Source organism: Candida dubliniensis, chromosome 2 (assembly GCF_000026945.1).
Source record: "Candida dubliniensis CD36 chromosome 2, complete sequence".
Classification (NCBI taxonomy): Eukaryota; Fungi; Ascomycota; class Pichiomycetes; order Serinales; family Debaryomycetaceae; genus Candida; species Candida dubliniensis.
In genome coordinates this window covers 1,096,902-1,113,921 of record NC_012861.1, presented here as the reverse complement: position 1 = coordinate 1,113,921, position 17,020 = coordinate 1,096,902, and the positions used below count along the sequence as shown (strand labels likewise).

The window sequence follows — 17,020 nt, the reverse complement described above, 5'->3', positions numbered from 1 at the left end:
TAAAATACCGTTAACATAATAGATAACAAATGCAACAGTTGAAGGAAATAAGTTGTAGGAAACTATGGGCTCCATGTTATACGATCATATCTTAATTATTTATATAACATATAACATATATATATATATATATATATATAATTCTATAAATAAAATTTTATTCAAGTCCATATACTTTATTGATATATTTACACCATTGATCATTAAGTAGATGACAACATTTATTTATTATTTCATCATTTGATAATGTATTAATATCCAATTGTTGTTGTTGATTTTCTTGGAAATTATTCTTCATAAACCGTAACGTATTATTATTATTATTATTATTATTATTATTATTATTATTATTATTATTATTATTATCATTATTGGATAAAATAAAACCAAAAGTATTAGATAAATCCCAAATTCCTAACAATGAACATATTATTCTCCCAGTGATTTTCCCTTGTTGAATTAATTGACCTAAATCTTGAATTGAATCACATTTGAATTGTAAAATTGATTCTTGGGAATCATTATTATTATCATGTAAGGAATTTGTCAGTGATAAAGATGGAGAAATATGTTGTAATGTATAAATTAATGAATTTTTAGTTGTTTGATTGATTTGAGTATTCCAAATATGATTAAATTTTGTATCACCATCACCATCATTTATAACAACATCTATATGATTTTGATTATGATAAACAATTAAATTAATTATTAAATAAATCAAATTTATATTTGAATAATAATTAAATTCATAATTAGAACAATTAATCATATTTTCTAATTTATCATCTTTTTCATTTAATTCTTGTAATTCTTGAATTAAATTATTTAAAAAATTAATTAATGTTAAATAATTCTTTGTAAGTGTTAAAATAACAATATTATCATAACTCAAATTTTGTAAATTTTTAATTAAAATCAATTGATCATCATTAATGCCATTAGTGTCATTATTATTATTATTATTATTGTTGTTGTTGTTGTCATTTCTTTTCAATCGTAATTGATATATTAATTTATATAATTCATTAATTAAATTCATATTAGGAAAATTTTTTAATCGTAATAAAAGTATCAATAATTTGAAATCTATAATCAATTGATTATTTTTGGGTAATGGATATATTGGATTATTAGTAGTAGTGGTGGTAGTGATATTTGGTGTTGATCCATTTGATAATGATAATGATGATGCTGAGGCGGAAGTGGAAGTGGAATTGAAAGTGGAAGAGACCCCCATTAGTGGAGGTGGAGGTGTAATATTATGATTTTCATGTAAATATAATGTATTATTTAAATTAATCAGTTCCTTTTTAGCATAATTTAATTGATTATTAAATAAATGACAAGTTAATCTAATTTGCCATAGTTTTAATGCAATGGAAACATCATTAATTGATTTTAATAAATAATAAGTCTTATTGATTATTGAATTGTATATGGTTTCCAGTGTTGTTGTTGTTGTTGTTGTTGTTGTTAATGACGATATATCATGATATAAATCTTGTAAAGAAATTTCATCTATAGATAATTCAGTAGGTAATTTCAAAAATAAAGAATCTTTAGACAAATATTGCGTCATTGATAATCTAGATAGATGAGAGAGAGAGAGAGAGAGATGCTGTTGTTGTTGTTATTGTTGTGGGCAGAATTGGATTTAGAGTTTTTCCTGTTTGATAAAAAGATAGTTGGAGATAGATCAGATTTTTTTTGTGTGTGCACAACAAAGTTAAGAAACTTCCTTTTTTTTTTTTTTGATCTCAAACAAATTATTTACAACCCCAATCACCACCACCATCACTACTGCTCTCCCAAATCAAAACCATAACAGAAGTTAATCTAGAAACCTGTCCTTGCTCCATCTTTTTTTCTATTTGCTTTATTAAATGACATTACTGAAACTGCTGCCACAACCATTGCAACTGCAACTGCAACCACTACTGCATAATGAACTTTTACAACAAGCTAAATTAAATCAAATCAATGATTTAAAAAACTCTCAATTATATTCAAAACAATTAATTCAAACTTTACAATCATTAATTAAAACCAATTCTAATACATCATTAGCATCATCATCTAATTTAATTGATAAAATAATTACTATTCATCAATTAAATAATGAAATTGATAAACAATTAAATCATGATATAGCACAAAATTATTATCAATTAATTCAATATAAACAAAAATTACAAAAATTAATTCAAGATTGTCATTATATAATTAATGAAATTGATAATTTACAATTTAAAAGTGAATTAATTGATCAAAATTTACGAATATTAGAATATACATTAAAATTAATTAATAAAAAATGAAAAACAAAAAAGACAAAAAAGACAAACTGGCATTAAATATAACGTATATATATATATATATATATATATATATCATTTCCAATAAACAATTCATAAAAAAAAAAAAAAAAAGCATTTCATGATATTTCTTTTTTTTTTTTTTTCTATATATATACAAATGATTAATAATGACAAATATCAAAATAAAAATTAGTTTATGCAATTATACCCTCCTCCCCCTCTCCAGTTTGAATAGATTCAAATACCTTGATAATTTGATAATTGTGATGTTTTTGGTCGGTGTAGAATATAATCATGGTAATCCTCGAGCTGCTCTATCCCATTTCTCTTCAGCTATCCATCCAGCATTTATTATTTTTACTAAATCCAGTAAATTAATATGTTTATTATTTTTAAGGGTTTTATTCTTTTCAATTAAATTAGTATAAATCTTAGCATATGATTCTTTTGGAATATGAGATATAGAAGTTTCTTGAAGTCGAGTTTCAAATTTTTCTGGATCATTACAAATTAACCATTTATTTCGACGATATTCCCATAATGTAGTTCCAATATTAGATTGGGAAAATAAAGTTGATTTAGAATCAGTATCACTAGTATTTTTACTATTCACCCACATTTCAAATTCTTTACGTAATTCAATCATGTCAATATCATTATAAACAATCTCAGCTGCTGTGGATTCACCATCTTCATCATCTTCCTCTAGTATTTCAAATTCATCTCCATTCGGTAGAAGAGCATCTGAAAATGGTCGTTGTTGCTGTTGCTGTTGCTGTTGCAGCAGCAGTTGTTGTTGACGCATAACATCTTGTAAAGTATAATGAACCTTGTTTGAAGAACCAGTAAAATTAGATGACATGTTTGTTGGTTCCGATACGTGACTATTACAAGTCTTAATCTCGTTGGAATATCCACTATTGTTGGGTTTGTTGTGATGATGATGATGATTCTTTTGGTAAGCTGCTGCCATGGTGTCCAAAGATTTATATTTTTTATATTCTTGTAAAAATTTTTCTTCTGTTGAATTATAGCCTCTATGGGATCTCATTAATTTATCAAATCCAGTATCGTCACTATCTTCTTCAATAAAAAACTCTTCAGCTATATCGTCTGTGGTTAATACGTCGTCAGATATAGATTTTAATTTGGATAAAAATGAACTCCATTCAGTAGATAATTTCCGGAAAAATCCCGGTATGCTTCCATTAGTCGTGGTAGAACTTTTAGTAGATTGTTTCCTCTTTTGTTTCTTCTTGGTGTTGATAGTGGGTAAAGTCGATGAGCTTGTAGCAGGAGAACTGAAACCTCTTAGTTTAGGAGTAGATTTAGATTTACGTAGTAGTTCTTGTTTGGATTTTGTAGATATTGGTAAATTGTTAACACTTTGAACTTCGTTAGTCATGGAAAAGTCGAAAAAAAAAGAATGGGATAACAAAAAATTTTCTTTTTAAAAAAACAACCGTAAACTGAGACAAATATGCTGCTATATTAATACAAATTATAATGAAAATGAACCGTAGTTGTTGTAGATGAAATTATTGATATTGTAAACAAATGCATAAAAGAATGAAATCCTACCGGGTTTAATATCTTGTCTGGTGGCCCCCCCTAGTATTTATTCAAATATATATGAGAGATAGTAAGATGATTCTGATTGTTTTTTATGTTCTGATTTTCTTTTTCCTTTTTCCTTTTTTTTTTTTTTTTTGTATTTTCTTCTTTACTATTTCTTTTTCCCTTTTTCGGTTTGTGATAATTTGCTGATTTAAATTGTCACTATTCTAGTTTCTTGGATTTCTTATTTTTCTTTTTTTCCGGGGTTACCCTACTCCACCACTATATTAACTTTGATTGAAATAACGGTAATAAATTCGAATAACGGAAATTGGGGGGCGTTGGTTGTATAGAAGTTAAGTTTTTGAAGTAAGAAAAAAATTGACAGTGACTAAAAGTTTATCCTCCTGGGGAAGTTGGAGAAGTATGATGAGAAGGAGGAGAAGGAGATATGTATGGACACAAACCAAAGGCCTTGTTTTCACACACACACACAGAAACAGACAGAAAGAAACAGTCGAGATGTAAAAAAAACAAATACTGTATGGAGTTTTCAATTCAAGAAATAAGAAAGAAAACAGTGTTAAAGAAATAGAAGTTAGAGAAGAGAAGAGTAAAAAAAAAACAATAGGAAGATTTAATTGGGTTTTCTTTCTTTTTTTTTACTTTATTCAAAATTTTAACCGCTGATGATATCAAATTTCCCCCCCTTCCCCCTTCAAAAAAGAAACACCACAATTACTAACAATCCCTCCACTAAATACATATGTTAGTATATTATTGGTTGATTGATTGGACTAAAAACAAAAGTGGGCAAAATTCAAACCCCACACACACACCCACTACGTATACGCATTAACAATCTTCATCGGTATATTTCACACATAACAATTACGATTACGATTATTAATCAAACTATTTCTGTTCTTATTCTTATTCTTATTCTTATTCTTATTCTTATTCTTATTATTTAACCTTTTCTCTTATTCTTGTTGGGTTGACCCTTTTCTACAAACTAACTAACTAATTACTACAACATAATAACTATTAAACTTTAATTTAAACTAATTCTTCTTACTTCTCTTTGTTGAAAATGGAGGGGGATGGGAGATTAAAGGCGTGTTAAGTTGTCATATTTATTTTACTGTCTTCCTCTAATTCTATTCGTATAATTTAATTGTCTTGTGAGATCAATCTTGTCTTGCATTAATTGACTACTACTGTTTCATAGAAGTTATTTATCTCAAAACATCTTCAGCGAGATGTCTTTATTATTATTGAAGTTTATTTACTGCTTTTTTTTTTTGCATTTATGTCATGTCCATTAAGAAGACAAGAAAGTAAACTTACAGTTCCATTGTATTCGATTAGTAAACTTATATGCCACATCAAAAATAACGGTATTTTCATTCGAAACATAACCAATTTTCTTACTCTTGGACTATTCTTTTTCCATTGAAATACTGGAATTATTAAGATATGTAATCTTCAGATGTTTGATTGGTGTTGTTTAAAACAAAACAAGAGAATTAATACTTTTAGGCTAAGACTATGGAGTAGTTTTCTCTCATTGAAGTAATAACTATTAGTTAAGATAGATTATTTTGCAATCCAATATTTTGTTGCCACCAGGGCGAGAAACAAGACAAGGAAGGAGCGAAGGAAAGGAACGGGAAAGGGAAGGAACTGAGTCGTCGCATTAATCATCTTCCAATTGGGTGGGACACAAACAAAACATGGGCGCAACTAACAACAAACACAACGGAGATAGAAAAAAGAGAATGATTGAGAAAAAACCTTAAACAAAAATAATAATAATCGAAGAAGAAGAAGAAGAAGAAATCTTTAAAATAGCAAGACACAAGACACAAGGCAAAAAATAAAAAACAAAAAAAAAAAAAGTCAATGAGCCAAAAATTGCCCAAAGAACAAAAAAAAAAAATTATTTTCAAAAGTCTCCCTCCTCTCTTTTCTTCTCTCTTACTGTAACACCCCCCCCCCCACTTTCTTCATTTTCAATTCTTCTTAAACTCATTTGTATTGGAATACTTAATGAGGTGTTAATTGTTTACAATTACTCAATTAGACACACACATACACACATACACAATTAACAATTACACTGAAAAGAAATAAAATCTTAATTTGTGTTTGGACATTCTTTTCCAAGAGATTCTTTTCTGATTTTTTTTTTTTTTCTTCTTCGCTTTTTTGTGTCTCCCCACTCTAAATCCCAACCACCATCAAATTACTCACTTAACTACCCAAGAATAGAAGTATATCAGTCACTGTCATACACAACGAAATTGTACAATGTCATCTGATCGTAACCCAGGCATACGATTGCCCCCTATATCATTCTTATCCAATCAATATCTGCAAAATTATCAACAACTGCAACCACAACAACAACAACAACAACTGCCATTGCAATCACTGTCATCACCACAGCCAACAACCACCAAACTAACCTCTGCTTCCAACATCGGTATACAGATGTATTTGAATAATCCAAATTCTCAAACACCAAACACTGCATCATTATCACCTCCACAGTCTCATGATGATAATGTAAGCAAAAAACAGGAAACATTGGCATCACCACCTCAAATTCTTTCATCAGTGAGTCAAAGTCGTCCACCACAACAGTCTCCAGTTTATTCGCAGTTCACACTACCACATATAAGTCAACCACCACCACCACCACCACAATCTCCACCACAGCAACAGCAACAGCAACAGAAACAACAGCAGCAACAATCAGCACCAGCATCTACATATCCACATTCAATAATACAGCAGAGTTATTCACCACCTCAATCAAGTTTGGAAAACCGTACAGGTCAAGAATCTGTAGAGTCAAAACCTAATCAAATAACAGAACAACAACAACAACAAAAACAAAAACAAGAGAAAGAGAAAGTGCCACAACAAGAACCACTGACTCAAGCACAACAGAAACAAACCGAGGAACAACAGGAGGCACTTCATTTTCATCACCACCATCACAATCCACACCACCATCATCATCATCACCATCACCATCACCATCATCGCCTTGACAACTCTAATGAAACCACGGCAATTACAAATACTACTAATGGTTCATCAAAGAGGAAAATTGATGAAACAGAACCAGAACCAGAATCAGAACCATTAAAACCTCATCGTCAGATATTTAAAAAACGTTCAATCCCTAAACTCAACTTGAATCCAATAAAACAAATCATTAAAGAACTTTTCAATGAAAGACATTTTTTGGGTACTTTAATTTATAATCCAACAACAACATGGGAAACATTACAAACATCTCAATTATATGGATTAAAATCTGAATTACAAAATCGATTTAATGAAATCAAACATGAATTTATCAATCGGAAAAATCAAGAATTAGGAATTAGATATATACCAACTTTACCTCCATTATCATCAGAATATATTAATAATATAATTGAAATTAAAATTCCATTTAGACATATTATTTTATTTAAACAAGATATAATTAATGAATTATTTACTCGAGAACTTTGGGGAGGTGCTAGTGGGATATATACTGATGATTCAGATATTTTACAAGTATTAATGCATTTAGGATTATTTAATAATACTATTGATTTATCTGTTTGGAATGAAAATTGGACTATAAAAGATTTAATTAAACCATTAAATTTACAAAAGAATAATAATAATAATAATAATAATAATTCAAATGTTGGAGTTGGGGTTGATAAAGATATTTATGGAGATTTATCAGTAGAAATACTTTTATTACCTAATTTACCTAAATATTATGGATTTTATCAAAATGGAATTAATTCTCGATCTTGGTTAACTAGTTATCATTCAGGATTAAGTTTTGCTGTATATAATGTTAAATGGGAGACTAGACAATATAATTTTATTTAAACAAAAATAAAATGATAGAAATTGAAATCAAAACTGTGTTTATGATAGTTGTATTATTTATATGTTAATGTGTTTTAATTATGAACCTTGTCTTCTTAGAATTTTCTTTTCCTTTCTGTTTCTGTTTCTGTTTTTTGTATTAGTATTATTAATAAATTTATAATTCATTCATTAAGAGATTACAAAAGTTTTTGGGGGGTTATCTTAAAGATTGTAATAATATAGATAGACCTTAATTTTTGTTGTTGTTGTTGTTGTCCTCCTCCTTCACTTCTTATACACACACACACACACACACACACAGTGTATGTTATTGTTGCCTAAACAAAGAACTAGACACGATCGACCACCACTCAAACTATTGTCTTTTCTTATCATGCAAAATCATATAATCACTTCGAGTTTCCTAATCAACTTTCCTGTCTTTCTTTTTTTTTTTGTGTTGGCTTTTCCTTCTTACAACAACAAGTAGAACCCCATTTTTATCAACAATTGACTCTTGTAACCAACCTTAATCACTGATACAATCCACAAGTAATAAGAATGACAAAAAAGTATTCTACAAACGATCTTAAACTGTCTAAATTACTTCATCGAGATTTAAACTCTCCTCCAATAGTTATTGATCATGCCAATGGTAATAATTTATTCACTCAAGATCATCATCAATTATTTGATAGTGTTGGTGGTGCTGCTGTTATATCAGTTGGTCATAATAATAAAGAAGTCATTAATGCCATTACTACTCAATTACAAAAAGTTTCTTATTTACATACCGGAGAATTCACTGTACCAATTGCTGAAGAATTAGCTTATGAATTAATTAATGGATATAATAATGGAAATGATGAAATTGATTTTAATCGAAAAATTGTTAAAGTTTATTTTGCCAATTCTGGAAGTGAAGCTAATGAAGCAGCAATTAAATTAGTTTTACAATATTTTTATGAACAAGGAAAATTTACTAAAACACAATTTATATCTCGACATCAATCATATCATGGGAATTGTCTTGGTGGGATGAGTTTATCAGGTCATATATCTAGAAGGAAACCATATGAATCAATTATTGATAATTCACGATTTTATAAAATTGATCCATGTTATGAATTTAGATATAAACAACAAGATGAATCAAGTGATCAATATGTGAGAAGATTACTTGAACAATTTGAAACAAAAATATTACAAATTGGTCCAGAAAATGTGGCAGGATTTTTCGCTGAAACTATAGTTGGAGCAACTACTGGATGTGTTTTAGCAACACCAGGTTATTTCAAAGGAATTCGAGAAATTTGTGATAAATATGATATCTTGATGATACTTGATGAAATTATGTGTGGATCAGGTAGAACTGGGACTTTTTTCGCTTGGCAACAAGAAGAACAAGGTTCAATTATACCTGATATTACTACTTGTGGTAAAGCCATTACTAGTGGTTATTGTCCATTATCATGTGTTTTTTTTAATAAAAAAATACTTGATGTTTTATCTCATGGTTCAAATTGTTTTAATTGTGGTCATACTTATCAAAGTTTCCCTATTGCATGTGCTGCAGCTTATGCTGTGCAAAAAATTATTAAACGAGATAATTTATTAGATAATGTTGTTAAAATGGGAGTCATTTTACAAGAATTATTAATGATGAAAATTGATCCTTTGGATATTGTGGCAAATATTCGTGGTCGAGGATTATTTTGGGGTATAGAATTTTGTAAAAAAAAATCAACTTTACAACCATTTGATCCTTGTTATAATGTTGGTATAATGATTGGAGAATATACTAAAAAGAATGGTGTTGTGGTTTATCCTGGTAAAGGAACAATTGATGGAATTGAAGGTGATCATATATTAATTGCACCAAGTTTCACCATTACCAAAGAAGAAATTGAATTTATTGTTGATATTGTTGCTAAATCAATTAAAGAATTTATAACTAATGAAGTTGATTGTTTTAAATAATTAACACAACAATGAATAATTATCATCAATATTTATGTATAGTTTTTCTTGTTTTATTGGTTGTAGGAAAAGTTTCCCTTTTTTTTTCAAAAAAAAAAAAATAAATAAATAAATATCCTCAATTTAACATTTTTAGTATCTGTTATGGAGAAAAAACTAAAAAAAAACCAAAAACCAAATCTCCAAATCACGAAAACAAAAACAAAAACGAGTATTAACATTAACCAACTAACCCCCTCCTTCTCCATAGAAACGTCGATGAGTAGTAGTAGTAGTAATAACAACAACAACAAGAATAACAACAGCAACAACACTCCAGCAATAAACTTGCAAGCTGAACTTCTAGAGTTTCAAAATCTGAAATATCCAACAATTCAAGAAACAATCATTAATAATGCATCAATTTTATATAAACGAAAGAAATTCTTTTTAACTGAATTACGAGAATCAATTCAATTTCTTGAATGTTTTTTAATAATATTAATATATTTACGAGATTTATCATTTTTTAAATTATTAATTCGTTCAACTATTCATTTATCAATTATAAATATAAATCCTCCATTACGATTACAAATACAATATCTGGATGATTCTAAAAAATCATTAATTAAAATATCATTAAGAGGATTAATAATTGGGAATTTATTTTGTTTATTAACTCATTTAATATTTGGTATATATCAAGAAAGTCCTAATTATGATGGATATTTACATGGTGGAATAACTATACAATTTATTGGTGAAAGATTACCTTATTCACGATTTGAATTAATTATATTGGATATAATGGTTTTCTTTGTCCAATTGTTGTTTCATAATCTTGTTGGTGTTATTGTTGATTCTGAAGTATTACAAGTGACACCAATACAAACAGAAAGCAATAATGATAGTAGCTTAGGAGTGGATGAACAATTAGATGGTACATTTGGAATGGATAGAGTTCATATTGAACAAGATGGATATAATGGGAATGTCTATTTATTGACAATAGATATACTAGGTAATATTAAAAAAGTGCTTGATTATCAAATTAATTTTCAACCACCAGGGAGATCTGAGTTGGAAGCAAATCAAGCACAAATGCCTGGTGCTTTTCCTGGTGCAAATTTTGCCCTATAGAATATAAGTTATGTTACTAGAAGTAAGCTATATTGGATTGAAAAAGAAAAAAAAAAAAGAGTTATAGGTATATAGATACCTTAGGTTCATGGTTATAGATGTAATGTTTAATTGGACGTGGGTGTCTACAGTTACGATTTAAAAATGATTTGACAAATCGTTATTTATCAAAAGTTGCTTGATCTATAGGCCAACAAGCAATAGCCCTTTGCTTTATGTTGTTGTAGTCATTTTATTAATGTTGTTGGCAACAGTTATATAGGTTGATGGTGATGGTGATGGTGATTTTTTGTTCGATCTATATTAATCTGAGTTGCTTCAAATATCTTTGAAACTGAGAGAGAGATGAGAAAAAAAAAAAATTTGTATAACATAACATTCGTCATCATCAATTTTTTTTTTTTTTTTTTTAAATTCAAGTATTAAACTTACCGTCCATACATACCAAAAACAACAATAAAATGTCAGATAATAATATTGTTGGGATAGAATATAATAGAGTGACAAATACAACTTCTACGGATTTTCCAGGTCATCAACAAAATGGAGACTATGCATGGGACATTGAAAAATTTAAAAACAACTTTGAAATCAAAATCACAAATTTGAGTGAAAGGACGGGGACTTTTGATTTAATACATATTGATACATCAATAGCCAATGCATTCCGTCGTATCATGATTGCTGAAGTTCCTTCAGTTGCTGCTGAAACTGTATATATGTTTATGAACACTTCAGTTATTCAAGATGAAGTATTGGCACAAAGAATTGGGTTAATTCCTTGGAAAATCGACCCAGATAAATTGACTTGGGTAGATGAAACTGTTGATATTAATGATCGTTTTACCGAAGATAATACAATTGTTTTATCATTAGATGTTGCATGTTCGAAAAACCCTCATGCTCCTAAAAATTCTACTGATCCTAGAGAATTATATAAAAATTCCCATGTTTATGCTAAAGATTTTAAATTTGAACCTCATGGAAATCAAGAAGAAAAATTTAAAGATACTCCTGTGGTACCTTGTGATCCTGATATTTTGTTAGCTAAATTAAGACCAGGTCAAGAAATTTCATTAAGAGCTCATTGTGTATTAGGTATTGGATCTGATCATGCTAAATTTTCTCCTGTGGCCACGGCATCATATAGATTATTACCAGTTATAGATATTAAACAACCAATCACGGGGGAATTGGCAAAAAAATTCCAAAAATGTTTCCCACCGGGAGTTATTGGCATTGATACTAATGGTAAGGCATATGTTAAAGATGCCAGAAAAGATACTGTTTCTCGTGAAGTATTAAGACATCCAGAATTCGATGGTAAAGTCCAATTAGGTAGACAAAGAGATCATTTTATATTTAATGTCGAAAGTACTGGTGCTATGCCTCCAGCAGAGATTTTTTTCAAATCAGTAAGATTATTGAAAAACAAGGCTGAATATTTGAGAAATTGTCCAATTGGTCAATAATGGTATACATAACGTAAATAGTTGAAAATTGTATATTAAGAAATTTATTAGAATCTACGGCAAAGATATAGCTAAAATAACCAGAGTTTCACTTTTGGGTTCTTGGATATTGTAAAGATTTGCTTACGAGATGAGCCCTGGTAAGAAGAAGGATGTTTGGAGCATTAGAACATGAAATACGACATTGTACAAATGTACACGCATCAACAGAAAAAATAGAAAAGAGAAAAAAAGAAACTTTTGTTTTTTTCTTGTTCTTGTTCTTCTCCTTCTTGCTTCTTTTTTTTTTTACTCCTTCCCTTTTTTTTTCTTTCCTTTCCTTTCTGTTTTGTTTTGTTTTGTTTTTTCCTATCACAGATAATAACTACTATCAATTATACAACAACAGCATATATATATATATATATATCTATAACGGTTATTATAGAGATCATTATATTATTTTGTTTCCCCCCCCTGTACCTTCAAGATAAAAAAGGGCCTTTTTTTTTGTTTCACAGAAATAGATAACTCAAAGGACTTTCTCACAAAGTATTCTTCAACTAAACTAGAGGATAATAAATATTCACAAATTATTGAATCATGACAGTGACGTTTTCTCGACAACGATCGTCATCAGTAACTTCAATATCATCAAATCGTTCATTAACACCAAGCAATAACAATAACAACGTTAATAGTGGCACTTTTACCCTGTCATCAGCTCCGACACCAACTCCGACATTACAGCCACTTCATCTCCCTCCTTTATCTATGTCTACTGGTAATGACCAAAATCCGCAGCATGTATTACCGAGTCAAATTACCCCACCATTTTTAGTAGTGCCAGTATCAGTATCAGGACCAACTTTATCTGAAACAAGAACGTCAACTACAACCACAACCGCAACCACAAACACTACCACTACCACTACCGCAGATACAAACCCAGTACACACATTACCATCGACAACAATCGCACCACCACTACCGTCAGCAATTTCATCTTCAACTAGTAATACTTCAACAACTCCAGTGCTCCCAGTAACAAACCCTACTCCAACTTCTGTACGAAGTATGTCTATTGTTAGTTTGGATAGAAGTCCTCGAAATTCAATTGTATCAATTGATGACAATTTACGTTCGCATACCAGAAATAACAGCACTACCAGTTTGGCATCATTGACAAGTCATCCGGCAGCAGTACATGGGTTAAGTTCTGTTAATCTGCCCCATCCTTTAAACCCTTTACACACTCATCATAAACAAATGAGTAATAGTAGCGCCATTATATCGGATGATGATTCAGAATTGGACCAGACAACACCATCAAGAACAATATTAAAACCAATTCGTCGACTTAAAAGAAGAAGCAATAGTAATGATCCCATTAATCGAGATTTCAAACTTAAATTTGATGACAAAAGTGTACATCATGTAAATCAACCACAGCAACACCAACAACAACCCGCTTCTCCTACTTTAATGGCCACTAACCCACAAAGTCTCAATGCAAGTCCAACCTCAGTTGCTCTGTCACGATTTCAAGACCTTGCCCCAATCACTATGGGGAATAATCCCAACAATACAAATCCACTGCTAGACTCTAAAAATTTGAAAAAACTAAAATCAACAAATTCAATTCAACAATCAATGTATATTAAACGTAAATTGGCAATTTCAAAAGATTTACAACTTGAATATTTCAATAGTGTTTCCCATAATAATAGTAATAATAATAACGGACATTCACTAACCACAAATGCACCTTTGTCATCATTATCATCACCATTATCATTGTCATCTTCATCCCCTCCACCTCCACCACCGTTATCTCCACCTTCATTTTCAAGTGAACTATTGGATTCCAAATTTTTTCCTCCTTTACCACTGACATTAATGTCTCGGAAATTAACATCATCACCTCCAATCCCTATGTCATTGATTCCTCCAAATCAACCAATTTTGCAAACTTTACAAGAACAAAATGAATTGATTATTAAATTGAATCGACGTTGGAATAAAGCTAGTGTTAATGAATCCAATAAGGGGAAACAACCTTTAAAACCAGACAATCCAGGATCTCCAATATCAGCTGGTCTGATGAGAACCACAACCACAATCACAACTACAAGTAGGTTACCACCATCTACTACTACCACTATTAATAATAATAATAATAATAATAATAATAATTCTGATACTGCTACTATTGCAACTACAAATACTTCACGAAAACGATCACGACAAGTTCTTCTTGATGAAGATTACGAATATCACAGTTATGACGATTATAATTACGATAGTTATGATGATTAAATAGATTTGAATTCTTTTTTTTTTTACTTTTCTTTTTGTTTTTTTTTTATTTTTTCATTTCGTGTTTTCTTAAATTGATTTGGTTATAATTATGAGGATTTCTTTCTTTGGGGGGGGGGGGTTTATACAACTTATTAAAAGTATTAGTTTTTCTAGTGTTTCATTTTTTTTTTTTATTATTTTTATTATTATTATTATTATTATTATTACTGTATATGTATTAATTAAATATATGTCAACTATAGATTATAGATTATAGATTAGAAGGAGTTTACTTGGATAGAATTACTTCATCTTCATTATTTTGAAATTGATGATGAATTAATTCATCTTGAGTATCATCTTCACTTATTTGTAAAATTTCATGGAAAAATGGTAATTGTAATATTTCTCTAGCACTTAATCTTTTAGAAGGATCCATTTTAAAACAACCATATAAAAGTTCCATTAAATATTTATGATCTTTATAATCATCATGTCTTTTAGTGAATTCTTCATTAATTTTCATTTTTTCCATATCAGAAATTCCTTCACGAATTGTATAAATTGGTTTAATAAATTTTTCTCCCAGATCATTTAATAAATCTAATGTATCATAAACAACACTATCAGAAGGGAAACATCCATTAATATGTTCTTTCATTAAAAAATCATACATGATTTTAATTAAATTACCATTTGATTTATGAATTTCTGATATAGATATTTCAAGTCCACATCCATGAAGTTCAGCACATTTAACCATTTTATCATAACCAAATATCCATGTCAATTCTAAAATAGCATCAGTATCAGTTGGTGAATTAAATATAGGGAATTTTCGAAGTAAAATTGAAAAACCAATAATTCCTGCTGACCAAATATCAATCTTGGTGGTTTGATTGGTACATTTAAATAACACTTCTGGAGCTCTAAACCCTCTTGTTCCAGCCCTATTGGCTCTTCTTGGTGGTCTATTATCATTCTTTGGATAAGCACCTTTGACATTTAAACGTTTAGAATGAGTACGGTTTATAAGTTTCTGATCTTTATTCAAACAAGGACATGCTGTAGATATTGATGAAGAAGAAGAAGTGGTATTGGTGGTGGTGGAAGATTCAGTTGTTGTATTTTTCGATAAGTTTTCTCTTTCAGCTAAACCAAAATCAACTAACACTCCCTTCCCCTTGAATGGATCATAAAGGAAATTTGTTGGTTTTAAATCACGATGAATAACCCCTTTGCCATGAATATAATCCAAAGCTTGAAATAATTCCCACAAGTATTTTTTAATACCTTTTACGGGTAAGTCACGGTAAAATTCACGGAAATCACAATGATTGTAATAAGGTAATATGGCCACTATTTGATCTTGAAAACGTAAAACATCCAACAACGGAGCGACACGAGAATTCCCAGAAAGCATGTAAAGTAAATGTAATTCATTAAATATTCTATTGGGAGAAGACGTGACATAAATTTGTTTTAAAGCAACTATGGGATTTTTTTTCCTTGTTTGTTGGAAATTTAAAGTGTTTCGATTCTTCCTCTTTAAAGGTGGTGATTTCCAAATATCTGATCCCAACCGTATCTTCCCAGTTAAAGATTCAGCCTTGTACACAGTGGAAAATGTACCTTCGCCAATTTTATCAATTAATCGATAATCAGTAGCTAATATGGGGAAATTATTCTCCAATTTTTGCATATTTTCTAGTACTTCTAAAGTGACTTCCTCCTCCTCTTCCATTTCTTCTTCTTCTTCTTCTTCTTCGACCACTACTTTTCCTGCTACCTCTAGCTGTTCATCTAACCGGTTTAGTGTTACTAACTCTTCTGTTTCTGTTGTTTGGGAAAAGGTAGTGTCATGCAAATTGTTATTGATACCTTCTATTGGTTCGTTAAACCTGTATGATTTATTCAAGTTTGAATTTCGAATAAATGTACTATTAGAAAGTGACTGTTGTAGCCGTAATAAGTTTGTTGTAGATGCATCTTTTCTCGATTTATAGTTTCTATCTTTAAATGGGTCTTCACCTTCGCTTGATTGCTTTCTTTTCATATTACTCAAGGGAGTCGGTGTTGGAGTCGACGCGTGTAAATGCGACTGTTGTGAAGGTGGTGGTGGTGGTTGATCCAGACGTTGGTGGTATGTAAACAAAACTTCTTGCATCGTAAAAACAAACCAAGAACAACCTAAGAAGTTCTAACTATAATCACAAGTTTATAAGTTGAAGTTTATAATAGAAGATGACTTTTGTTTTCCATCTAATAATCAATGGTCAAACTTCTGGTGTAAAGAAGGAGGATGAAAACAACCAAAAAAAAAAAAAAAAAATATTCAAACAAGGCACGCCAGAGACGAATTCTTTTTTTCCTTACAACAGCAATAAAACTATAATA

At 29.8% G+C, this 17,020-nt stretch overlaps 9 protein-coding genes across 9 annotated transcripts; 6 read left to right on the top strand and 3 right to left on the bottom strand. All coding sequences in view use genetic code 12, as the record gives it.

Annotated features, from left to right (window-relative positions):
• Positions 1–157: 157 nt before the first annotated feature.
• CD36_19880 (conserved hypothetical protein) lies at positions 158–1,582 on the bottom strand (the record flags this gene model as incomplete). The annotated part of the gene is made up of 1 exon (XM_002418422.1): positions 158–1,582. The coding sequence occupies one exon, from the start codon at positions 1,580–1,582 to the stop codon at positions 158–160; it is 1,425 nt and encodes a 474-aa protein (XP_002418467.1).
• Positions 1,583–1,886: 304 nt separating this feature from the next.
• On the top strand, positions 1,887–2,321 carry CD36_19870 (conserved hypothetical protein; the record flags this gene model as incomplete). Its single annotated transcript, XM_002418421.1, has 1 exon — positions 1,887–2,321. The coding sequence occupies one exon, from the start codon at positions 1,887–1,889 to the stop codon at positions 2,319–2,321; it is 435 nt and encodes a 144-aa protein (XP_002418466.1).
• Positions 2,322–2,613: 292 nt separating this feature from the next.
• Positions 2,614–3,726, bottom strand: CD36_19860 (conserved hypothetical protein; the record flags this gene model as incomplete). The annotated part of the gene is made up of 1 exon (XM_002418420.1): positions 2,614–3,726. One exon carries the CDS (start codon positions 3,724–3,726, stop codon positions 2,614–2,616), a length of 1,113 nt encoding a protein of 370 aa, XP_002418465.1.
• A 2,465-nt stretch (positions 3,727–6,191) lies between these two features.
• On the top strand, positions 6,192–7,787 carry CD36_19850 (conserved hypothetical protein; the record flags this gene model as incomplete). The annotated part of the gene is made up of 1 exon (XM_002418419.1): positions 6,192–7,787. The coding sequence occupies one exon, from the start codon at positions 6,192–6,194 to the stop codon at positions 7,785–7,787; it is 1,596 nt and encodes a 531-aa protein (XP_002418464.1).
• A 543-nt stretch (positions 7,788–8,330) lies between these two features.
• Positions 8,331–9,749, top strand: CD36_19840 (aminotransferase, class III, putative; the record flags this gene model as incomplete). Its single annotated transcript, XM_002418418.1, has 1 exon — positions 8,331–9,749. One exon carries the CDS (start codon positions 8,331–8,333, stop codon positions 9,747–9,749), a length of 1,419 nt encoding a protein of 472 aa, XP_002418463.1.
• Positions 9,750–9,893: 144 nt separating this feature from the next.
• Positions 9,894–10,871, top strand: CD36_19830 (conserved hypothetical protein; the record flags this gene model as incomplete). The annotated part of the gene is made up of 1 exon (XM_002418417.1): positions 9,894–10,871. One exon carries the CDS (start codon positions 9,894–9,896, stop codon positions 10,869–10,871), a length of 978 nt encoding a protein of 325 aa, XP_002418462.1.
• A 461-nt stretch (positions 10,872–11,332) lies between these two features.
• CD36_19820 (DNA-directed RNA polymerases I and III subunit, putative) lies at positions 11,333–12,343 on the top strand (the record flags this gene model as incomplete). The annotated part of the gene is made up of 1 exon (XM_002418416.1): positions 11,333–12,343. The coding sequence occupies one exon, from the start codon at positions 11,333–11,335 to the stop codon at positions 12,341–12,343; it is 1,011 nt and encodes a 336-aa protein (XP_002418461.1).
• Positions 12,344–12,925: 582 nt separating this feature from the next.
• Positions 12,926–14,641, top strand: CD36_19810 (conserved hypothetical protein; the record flags this gene model as incomplete). The annotated part of the gene is made up of 1 exon (XM_002418415.1): positions 12,926–14,641. One exon carries the CDS (start codon positions 12,926–12,928, stop codon positions 14,639–14,641), a length of 1,716 nt encoding a protein of 571 aa, XP_002418460.1.
• A 271-nt stretch (positions 14,642–14,912) lies between these two features.
• CDC7 (cell division control protein, putative) lies at positions 14,913–16,790 on the bottom strand (the record flags this gene model as incomplete). Its single annotated transcript, XM_002418414.1, has 1 exon — positions 14,913–16,790. The coding sequence occupies one exon, from the start codon at positions 16,788–16,790 to the stop codon at positions 14,913–14,915; it is 1,878 nt and encodes a 625-aa protein (XP_002418459.1).
• Positions 16,791–17,020: the final 230 nt, after the last annotated feature.